General features: G+C 36.0%; 1 protein-coding gene across 2 annotated transcripts in view; it reads left to right on the plus strand.

The window, feature by feature from the left end:
- The window catches only part of LOC130142014 (mitogen-activated protein kinase kinase kinase 1-like), a 68,822-nt gene extending 59,223 nt beyond the window's left edge, over positions 1 to 9,599 (plus strand). The window contains exons 15-21 of one of the 2 annotated variants that reach the window (XR_008819260.1): positions 186 to 338; positions 1,701 to 1,863; positions 2,937 to 3,068; positions 4,061 to 4,203; positions 4,685 to 4,816; positions 5,233 to 5,661; positions 7,030 to 7,166. Coding sequence is in view for 1 of the 2 variants with exons in the window: in XM_056323405.1 (XP_056179380.1) it covers positions 186 to 338; positions 1,701 to 1,863; positions 2,937 to 3,068; positions 4,061 to 4,203; positions 4,685 to 4,816; positions 7,030 to 7,179 (873 nt within the window). In the remaining variant the exon portion in view is untranslated. Of the gene's footprint in view, positions 1 to 185; positions 339 to 1,700; positions 1,864 to 2,936; positions 3,069 to 4,060; positions 4,204 to 4,684; positions 4,817 to 5,232; positions 5,662 to 7,029 lie in introns of both variants that reach the window. The other variant, XM_056323405.1, reaches the window with a different exon arrangement.
- The last annotated feature ends 1,721 nt before the right edge of the window (positions 9,600 to 11,320 follow it).

An 11,320-nucleotide genomic window follows, 5' to 3' on the forward strand; every position in this document is an offset into this window, starting at 1 on the left:
GGAATATGTGGATTAAGGAATACACTGGTGTTCTGGTCTCAACTGAAACATGTATAACATACAGTACAAATAACTGTAAGGGAGAAGAGAGGCATATAAACTTGGATATTTCATAACCTTCCAGAATATCTACATTTTAGGTGCATGTTAGTAAACATGGGATTGATTTGGAATTTAATTCACAGACACCAGAAACCCTGCCTGGACATACCAAAGCAAAACACCATTACAGAGAAGATGCAGAATGGCTTAAAGGTCAGCAAATTGGTCTTGGAGCTTTCTCTTCCTGTTACCAAGCTCAAGATGTAGGAACAGGGACATTAATGGCTATAAAACAGGTAAATACTTCACTTTTTTGAATATATTGTTTGTTTTTCAATATTTATTTGAAATATTAAATATAAAAGCTTTCTGACTTCTGTTCCCTAATTCCTCTTCTCCCTGTTGCGTGTGCTCACATGATACATAATACAGTCTTTATGTGTATGGGATTAACATGTTTTCAGTTTCTTTTACTTCTCCTTAAAAGGGGGGGACGACATACTTTTTTATACACCCCTTTTCTTTCATAGTTCTTCAAATGCATTTTTGTTTTTATCAAGTTCAAAAATCAGTGACAGTGACAGGAATAGAGTCCAGGTCCCTTGATTCCAAATTGATGCTCTATTTGAAAGATAGCTATTAAAAGTAATTTTCCCTTGTCAAGATTTTTTTCCTAAAAGAGTTTAAGCACAGGAAATGTAGTTTAATGCTTCTTTCCTCTGATCCAACAGCTGACTTTGAAGCAAGTATTTTTAATATTTAAATTATTCAATACAAAAATATGACTGAGAGGCCCAAATGCACATGATTTGCTTAAGATTTGGTAAGGTTCTAGATGTGAGTAAATCTTCCACATTTAAGGTGCCTTAGGTATGAATCAGTGATATCAACACAGAGGGAATCTTGGACCTAACATTTTCTTATTAATTCTAAAATGAACTTATGTCTATGGAATTGGGCAATTTCCAAACATTTAATTAGGGAAAGAATATCTGTCATCAGGTATTTCTCCTTTGAAGCTCTCTTGCTTGTGAAAGAGTAGGACTGTCCATGTGGTCCTTGAGGCTCCTCCTGAAGAGATGATGACAATTCTGAGGCCTGGGGAAATTCTCTGCAACATACTATTATTTCAGATTTACTATGAGTCAGAGCTGGGGTTGGCTCCAGTTCCATTTCTGGACTTCTGATTGGCTATTTTATTAATTTTTTTTGCCCATTGACTTTCTGGGATAAGCAGTTTAGTTATGAAACAGATAGTATGGTTAATCTGGTAAAAAGTCTTACATATAACATCATTGTCAGAATCCTGTTTTAAGCCTTATCTATCTTCCTTTTCTTCAACACCTGGAGAAAATTATTAAAAAAAAAAAATAATTCCTAGTTTAAGCAGAGGAGAGTGAAGAGGGAAGTTTCCCCACCCCACCCTTGGAGAGATTTTTGTTGGCATTTCTCCAGAAAAAACACTCTTAATTTTCTATGACTTTCTCAAATGAAGATATAGGGTCTCAGCTGAAGGGACTTGAGATAAAAGAATACTTGCTGTTTCCAGATGGTGAAAAGGGACAGAAACCCATTCATTCTTTTTACTGTACTGAAGGGGGATGGTTACAGGACTGGTAATTATGTAAGATAAATCTGAATACCATATTTCAAAACAGGTAACATATGTTAGGAACACATCATCTGAGCAAGAAGAGGTAGTTGAAGCACTGAGAGAAGAAATAAGGATGATGAGTCATCTGAACCATCCTAACATTATTCGAATGTTGGGTGCTACCTGTGAGAAGAGTAACTATAACCTCTTTATTGAATGGATGGCAGGTAAACAACTGTATGCCAAAGAAAATGAAAGTATCAAATTAGTCTTGAACTATGTAGTTTCGTACTGCAAATTATTCCATTCATCACTTCAGTTTGCAAACTTAGATTTTTATTGCTGTTGGTAACCGGTAGAAAAGTTACTTCCAGAACAGCTTAAGTGAGTTTTTTGTTTTTTTTAAAAAGGAACTTCATTAATTTTATGAATGGGATTATATGTTGTTGCAGTCCAGTTACCAAGACTAGATTTGGTGTTTTATACATCCTTATTTCTTATAAAGAAAATATTGCAACGTAACTTACATTCTTTGGCAGAAATTACTTAGCAATACCAAAGTGCTAACAAGCAAAGCCCAAGTATGTGTTATTACAAACAATAGTACAGAAAATATTTTCTCAGAACTAAGGGTGTTTAACTCTTAAGTATAATTTTTCTGAAATACTACTAATTTAGATAATGAAATGTCAGGAATTTTCTTTACCTCATTCAAGCCCAAATTATATTAGAATACTTTGAGGCACAATGGAAATCCAAAATTTGAGGATCTAGATATCGCTTTTGGAAAACAGAGGAAGATACTGCTTTTCCTTGCTTGTATACTTGCTTCTATATATTTGTACTTAGATGATAACAAAAGTAAATTAAGATCCTCAGAGGGAACACTTACTGGAGGCTGCACATACTTATTGCCCCAAAGAAAGCTAGTGTTCTACTACTTGAAAACCTTAGTGCAAAATGTAGATATAAATATATGTAGTTCTTTATCAACAACAGTACTTTGTACGCTAAGGGATTTGTACATTCTTTTAAGGACAGATGAAAATATTAGGAAGCATAAAGACTTATGTCTTTGTAATGTGTACAGTTCCAAGTAAAAAGTAATTAAGTAACCAAGTATATTACTTTTTGCCTATAGAACTTTAACTTTATTGGGGGGGGGGGGTGGGGAGGAAAGGAAAGGAAAGGAAGGGAATTAGGAATATCAATATCAAGTTCCAATTTTAGGAGGCAGTGCTTCATTCTACTAATATGAAATATAAGTGGTCATAAATTGTATTTTTTTTTTATCTTCTAGGGGGTTCAGTTGCTCATTTGTTAAGTAAATATGGAGCCTTCAAAGAATCTGTTATTATTAATTACACAGATCAACTGTTACGTGGCCTTTCTTACCTCCATGAGAATCAGATAATCCATAGAGATGTTAAAGGTGAGAATTATTTAGAATGTCTTTGGAAAAGGACTATTCAGAAAGCAGCACCTATTTTGGCTTGAGACCCATTGCTTCTCTTGGATACCATCTCAAGAGTGTTATTTCTGTTGGGTTTGTCTTGATTATACTTAAGAATCTTTAATTACTGAAAAGAATCAGAACATTCATACTATGCTTGGGGATACTTACTACCTGTGCCGATGGCTTAGAAAAATTAGTTTTCTGAATTTGTTCAAATAAAATACGAATTTGCCATATAGCTTTGAAGATTGTTAGTTAATTTAATGTAAATACCCTGAAATGACAGTAAAATCTGTGAATAAGCCAAAATAAAGAGGTCAGGTTTCTAATGTATAGGAATATTATGATGGGTTTTCTTCCTTCATCCTAATTGAATATAAACACAGTTGTACTGTTTGACAAACAAAATGTGGACTTTCTTTGAAAATACCAGTCTTACTAAACTTCTCCCTGTAATGTCACTATAGCTGTCCATAAACTGGAGAGATATCAAGATAAGTAGCAACATAGCAATGGCAAATGTCTTTTAATATTTCTTCTTAAAATAGGAAAAACTTTCAGTTGCTCTGTAATTCTCTTCAAGACAACTCAAAGTTGCTTAAGGATGAAATAAGTTTAAATTTCACGGGGAGCCTGCAGGCAATGAAAAACTCCAGGATTTTAGGTCACCACTTTCTTTCATTATTCCATCTCCAGGTATTGTTCCAGAATCCTGTGTTTGCCCTACTTTGAAAGTGTGATTGCTTCTCTAAATCTCTCTGACAGCCTCAAGCTGTGTGCAGTATCATTCAGGCATAAGGGAAAAGTGACGTTATATAGACTTTATCCTTGATTTTTTACATTTCCTTGACATTGTGGGTGGGGATTATCAACCTATTTATAGCTTTGAAACAGAGGGAGGAAAAGTGTTCATCCTTTTGCCTTTAATAAAAAGCCAACTAGCAATATTTTTATTATGCTGTTGACAGGTGCCAATTTGCTAATTGACAGCACAGGTCATAGATTACGAATTGCTGATTTTGGAGCTGCAGCCAGGTTGGCATCAAAAGGAACTGGTGCTGGGGAGTTTCAGGGACAGTTGTTGGGAACTATTGCGTTTATGGCACCAGAGGTAAGAAACCAGTTTTGGGAGTTACTTCAAAAAGTTTGTTTGTACTCTTTAAGCTAATTCATGCAGCCAAATAACAGAAAATTGCTGTAAATTCTTCAAATGTGTTTTAAATGTACTTGTTCTAGAAAATAGGAATGATTCCAAAATGGCAATAATGACATTTGTTTCTTGCTGTCAAAGTTGTTCTGAGTAGTTTGTTGCAAGACACATAATAAGTATTGTTATTAAAGCTCAAATGACCATTTGGTCAAAAGCTATTTCAAGATACTTTGCCCCTTGATCAGGCATTTTATTTACTAGCTTTCTACAATGTATAAATCTTATGTCACTTACATCACTGATCACGCTCTCAAACTGAAATGATGATCAGAATGCGCTTGACTGATGTTTTATTAGTTGTTGGTTTGTTTTTTAAAATCTAAATTACTTAGAATTAAGAGACTTTGAAGTGGATAATCTGAGCTTTGATCTATCTATTCAGGTTCTGAGAGGTCAGCAATATGGTAGGAGTTGTGATGTGTGGAGTGTTGGCTGTGTTGTTATAGAAATGGCTTGTGCTAAACCTCCCTGGAATGCAGAGAAACACTCCAATCATCTTGCTCTGATATTTAAGGTGAGGTACTTTGTTACTATAACTATACTACAAAAGTCACTGACTAATTTCATACACAGCAATGTGAATTTTAGAAAAGTATATGAGTAGTAGGGTTTGTTGCAGTGGCTTTTCTTTATTTTGCAGGTGTTAGTACAAAATCAATATTGATACCAACATAATAATCATACTTGCTAGTTTAAAAAAATTTAAAAGGCTACCAACACAATAATATGCAGAGAAAGCTCTGTTCTAAGATATAAATACATAATGTAACAGGCTAAAAAGTTTTTTTCGGAATACAGTTGATCTTGACTCTAGGCAGAAGATTGGTATTTGAACTCTTTCTTTACAATCCTGTAAAATACAGAAGCAAAAGAAGTTTTTTTTCTACCATAAAGCATTTATGTGTGTATTCATATAAGGAACCTTAACAGGTTTGAGAAGTGGACCCATATGAACCTCATGAAGTTCAACAAGGCCAAGCGCAAGGTCCTGCACGTGGGTCAGGGCAATCCCAAACACAAATACAGGCTGGGCAGAGAATGGATTGAGAGCAGCTCTGAGAAGGCCTTGAGGGTGCTGGTGGACGAGAAGCTCAACACAAGCCAGCAAAATGCGCTTGCAGCCCAGGAAGCCAACCAAATCCTGGGCTGCATCAGAAGAAGCATGGCCAGCAGGTCGAGGGAGGTAATGCTCCCCCTCTACTCCACTCTCACGAGACCCCCCCCCACCTGGAGTACTGCATTCAGCTCTGGGGCCCCCAGCATGAGGAGGACATGGACCTGTTGGACCGAGTCCAGAGGAGGGCCATGAAGATGATCAGAGGGCTGGATCACCTCTCCTATGAAGAAAGGCTGAGAGAGGTGGGGTTGCTCAGCCTCGAGAAGAGAAGGCTCTGAGGAGACCTTATAGCAGCCTTCCAGTACCTAAAGGGGGCCTACAAGAAAGCTGGAGAGGGACTTTTTTACAAGGGCATGTAGCCATAGGACAGAGGGTAATGGCTTTAAGCCGAAAGAGAGTAGGGTTTAGATTAGACATTAGGAAGAACTTCTTTACTGTGAGGCTGGTGAGGCACTGGAACAGGTTGCCCAGAGAAGCCTGTGGATGCCTCATCCCTGGGAGTGTTCAAGGCCAGGCTGGATGGGGCTTTGAGCAGCCTAGTCTAGTGGAAGGTGTCCCTGCCCATGGCAGGGGGGTTGGAACTACATGGTCTTTAAGGTCCCTTCCAACCCAAACCATTCTATATTTCATAGTGGGGAATGTCCTTTGGTAAAAACATGATGTTCCATGTTTAGATTTTGCTGAATGCTATTTACTTCTGCTATGTTCTATATTAATATTATTCCTCCCCCTTCTAGGTCATCTATTTTGGCATTCATGTTTCTTGCTAAAATCAATTTAGTATATTTAATTCTAACAAGTATAGTTGGACTACAGGCATGAATAATGAAAATACTGCCACAAGTGAAGAAAGTGATTAGCATCTTCACTAGTATGAGTGAAGAAAGTGTTTCCATAAAACAGTACTAGCACAGCAGTATTCAAGTATGTTCTAATTAAATACAAATCACTTATAAGGGATGCAATTGTTTTGGTTCTTTGTGTGAATCTGGTGGTGCCACCCTAGTGTTCTCAGTCTTGCTTAATTTGATCTAGAGAAGATCAACATTAATTTGATTGGGACTGACCTGCTTCATTGTGAGAAAGATTGCCCTTTGGTGGTGGTAGCAGAAATACAGTAAGACAATGCAAGAGCATACCCAGTTTAACATATAATAATGTAAAATTGCTCATCCTAATATATCTCAGTGTTTGCTTACACTATGCCTGTTAAGAGTGATGGCAAGTATTAGACTAAAAGATACCTGTAAGTGTGACATGAGAGTTTTTCTTATGGCCTGCTTAGCAGATGGTTATTGCAGAATCTTTCTGTCAGAGGAAAACTTGGAGAGAAGTGTAAGGAGAGAGGTAGACTGTGAAAAGTAATAAAGCATGTGTTATTGGGGAAAGAAGCATAAAGGGAACTTAAGACCCATTCTATAAATGGAAGCAGCAATGTAATCCTCAAACTGCAGTAGGAAATATGCTAAGTGGATAAAAGCTCATATATATAACTATATATATATATAAAACTAGTCAGCTGAAAATTATTTGCTTGTTGAAGGTTTTTGGGTAGGAGAGGGGGCTTAAGAATCACTGACTTCTAAACAAGGTTTTTTCCCTTTGTTCAGATTGCTAGTGCAACTACTGCTCCATCAATCCCTTCACATCTGTCTCCTGGTTTGAGAGATGTGACTCTTCGGTGTTTAGAACTTCAACCTCAGGACAGACCCCCATCAAGGGAGCTGCTGAAACACCCAGTCTTCCGTACTACGTGGTAGCTACTTATGTGTAAGGCTGATTTACTGAAGATGTTACTGAATATACAATAACTGTCTTGCAGTGCAGTTAAGCACAGCAGCTTGTATTATTCTACTGGCCTTAATGATAGATACATCAAGGACATAAGGCCAGTGGAGGACCCTGCCTAAGTATGTGATTGACAAATTGAGATCTTTACCTAAGCTCAGTATGCAACATTTCACAATTTGCGCAGAGATTTGTAAACTGTGCCTTTTCAAACATCTGGCTCTATGTGAACACAAAAGCATTTTTCCTTAAATCTGCATGATTATTTAGCAGATAAGTGATTTTTATTTTATTTGGAGCACTTTTTCAGCAATATTAGCAGCTGAAGAGTTCAGGATCTCTTTTAATATAGCAATTGCTGTTCCATTTCACATCATGTAGACGTAAGCAGAGGATTCTGCAATTATTTTTCAGCACTGTTTAAAAGGATGTTCTGTATCTATCTCTCTTAATTATACAAAGTTTTTTGAGTAAGAAATCCAAACATTGATGGATACTTTAAAATAACATTTTGCATGCCTTAAAGTAAGAGCAGGCAGTTGTGGTTCACTATGCATTTACTGCTTGGTCATGTAATTTCTTTTGAAATTTAAGTTTGTTTTCATTGTATTTTTAACTTTCAGGGAAAGGTGATCTTATTTTAAAATAGTCTTTAGAAAAAGCTGTAAACTGTGTCATGGAACACCTTGCTGACACGAGTTTTAAAAACAGATTTGCTGGAAATCCAGAATAAAATAAAATGCCATCTTCAAGTCAGTGTTTCAGCTTCTGACAGTATAGGCTATTTAAAAAAATATGTATGTCTTGCATAAGGCAACTCGGTCTGAATTGTGCTGAAAGTTGAGCCTTCTTTTCATATAGCAGTTTTTTCTGGCAAATCATGTAGAGAAATTTCATGTTGAAGGCCCCAAAACCAGCTCCCATTAAAGTTTATGGGAGACATTGTCCTGTACTTCACTGGGAGCAGGTGCCACCTACAAGCAAATCTCATTCTTTGTGTAACAAAACTGAGGTCACATTCTCCACTGATAACAAGTTTTACCTGCTGTTTTTGTTCTGCTGTACATATCTATATACTGTAGCCATTAGTGATAATTTAATTTGAAAATGTTAAAAATATTACCACAAGAAAGGTATTTATTTTAAGAAGAAACAAACTTGGACTTGAAAAACAAGGTTAAGTAAAATGTAAAGCTTCACCTGTAGTGCAAAACTTGTGCTTTTAGCAGGTGTGTTTTAAAAATTATTTTAAAGGCAGGTTTTTAATTTCTGATGCATGTAATGCCGAAGGAAAATGGCAGCTTTTCTTTTGCCTTTTTAAGAGAGGGGGGGTCTTTTTAAATCAACTACTCATTGTGTTTAATCAATTTTGGGGAAAAAAAATATTACTGTTCATTTTTTAACTCTTCAGAAGCCAGTTGAATTGTTGGACTGAAATAAATTGGTTATTTTCAAGGACTCGGGGCAAACTAAATAAGCTATAGTACATTAAAAATGTACAATACAAATTGGAAGTAAAACATCTTAAAGATAAGTTTACAGGGATGATAGTGCTCGTGCTAATATAAAGCAGCGTCATTAGTTGTGAATGTGTTTCTTTTGGAATCTTTACATTCCTTTGTTTTGAAAGATTGGCAGACTTTGAAGAGTTAAAGATAATACAGAAATGTGAAGTTTGGTAGTTTGAACTGGTTTGTACTTGGCTTTTTTTGACCACCTTAGAATTTCTCATTCTAATAAGATTGTTTCCAAGTCTTTATGTGCAAGCTTTAAAGGATGCCCTCTTGCCAATTCGTGTACTGGAAGATCAGTTTTCAGATTAATACTGTTTCTAGCAGAAATGTAAACTGTATAAACTGATGAATTTCAGCTAATCAGTATTACTTTGTAGATCACCATGCCTACCACATTTCAAACTCAAACTGCCTCTAGATGTATTTGAGTTTGTGTTTCCCTCAGCTTGCTGGTAATTGTGGTGTTTTTAAAATACAGATGTGATGCAATATTTTTATTTTCTTTGGATCAAAGCTGGAATGAAAATTTTATTGTGTAATTATTTTTTGTATGTTCTTAATGTTATTTAGTACTTAAGTTGTAAATAATGTCTACTGCTGTTTGTTCCAGTTTCTACTACCTCAGGTGTCCTATGGAGTTTCTTCTACCAAAGTTCACTTTCACAATGAAATTATATTTGCTATGTGACAGATTCCCAAGACTTACAGGCTTAAGGGCTAACTTCTATTAGCACCTTATTGTGCAAGCAAATTTTACAGAAATCTCTGGGTTAAGAAATTTTAATTAAGTTTTTATCCCACTGAACCAATTTTATATAGTATAATTTGTACCAAAGTTGATGTTTTTTCTTAATAGTAAATAAAAGGTTTTGAAAAAATTTTGTCCTTTGCTTATTTTAATGACAGTATTTTCAATTTAATGATGTGAATAAAAGACTTCTGGTATACTTCACTATTTATACACAATTTCATATGCAACACAATATAGTAAGACTTTGTTTCTAATATTAAATGACATACGAATATCAGCTGATATAAATATATCTTAGGTATATCAATGAGAAATGCTTAGATAAAGGGCAGTAACAAACACTAAATATTTTTTTAATTGATAATAAAGCTAGGAACTGCTCTGTATCTGTGAACCTCATTTTGCTTATGCCCTTAGATCTAACATGAATTGTCTAAATTTTATATTACTACAGAAATGTAACTATTAATTGCCAAGTCAAGCAAGTTGATCTGGTTAGATAAGTTCTGGAGCTATTGAGCTGTACCTTGTGTCCTGGTTTCAGCTGGGATAGAGTTAATTTTCTTCTTAGTAGCTGGTGCAGTGCTGTATTTTGGATTTGGTGTGACAACAATGTTGATAGGACACTGATGTTTTCAGTTGTTACTGAGTGATGTTTATACTTAAATCAAGGACTTTTCAGTTTCTTGGGCCCTGCCATCGAGAGGGCTGGAGGGGCACAGAAAATTGGGAGGGGACACAGCCAGGACAGGTGACCCAAACTAGCCATAGGGATATTCCATACCATATGACGTCATGCTGGATATATAAGCTGGGGGAAGAAGAAGGAAGGGGAGGGGGACATCTGACATTATGATGCTTGTCTTCCTGAGTAACCGTTATGCGTGATGGAGCCCTGCTTTTCTGGGGATGGCTGAACACCTGCCTGCTGATGGGAAGTAGTGAATGAATTTCCTTGCTTTGCTTTGCTTGTGTGTGCGGCTTTTGCTTTACTACTTTAATTGTTCTTATTTCAACCCTGGAGTTTTACATTCCTTTCCGATTCCCCCATCCCTCTGGGTGAGGGGGAGTGAGCAAGCGGCTGCGTGGTGCTTGGTTGCCGGCTGGGGTTAAACCATGACACCTTGGAAGTTAATCTGCTATTTTATGTGTTTTTTTGTGAAATGATTCTGTTGTTTCTGATTTAAGTAGGAAACAAATGTTTCCTTATATAGGCAATCTGAATATGCATTGCAAAACTAGGGCTTGTTTCAGTTGTTTCTCTTTCTCCTGATTTTTCTGGATAATTTTAAAATTAATTGATTTTTGGGTAGTTGAAAATTAAGTTCAAGTCTTCTGTAGCCTCTTTTGTGACTACTAAATTCTACTTTTTTAAGTATCGGTCTTTATATTCTCCATTACTTATATGATTTTTTTTGCAAATAGGTGTGAACATATCAATTCACCAGCAAAACTTGGCAGCAGCAATCTTAAGTTAAATTCTAATATCTAACTTTTAAAATCAGAAAAATATATTAACTGAAACGTCAAGGAGAACATATGGTGAGGGTTAAATAAAAGATAAATTGAATGTAAGGTATTTTTCCTTCATTTGATTTACTATAAATCTCCTGAGTTTTTCAGTACTGTGTGATAGTTATAATGTTGCAGTCTCCTTTTTAGGAACAAGGGATGGCAGAGATCACCTGTCTCCAGCAGTTGGCAGTAAATGTCAAAGACACCTACTTATGGAACTGAATGTCTTCATTTGCAAGGGGCGTATTCAGTTCTTCCACAGGCAAATAATAAGTTACGCCCATTTTGGTTTCTCTGGTGGGAATAAGATTATGTTGTATTCTACATGACCGT

Source organism: Falco biarmicus, chromosome W (genome assembly GCF_023638135.1).
Source record: "Falco biarmicus isolate bFalBia1 chromosome W, bFalBia1.pri, whole genome shotgun sequence".
Lineage (NCBI taxonomy): Eukaryota > Metazoa > Chordata > Aves > Falconiformes > Falconidae > Falco > Falco biarmicus.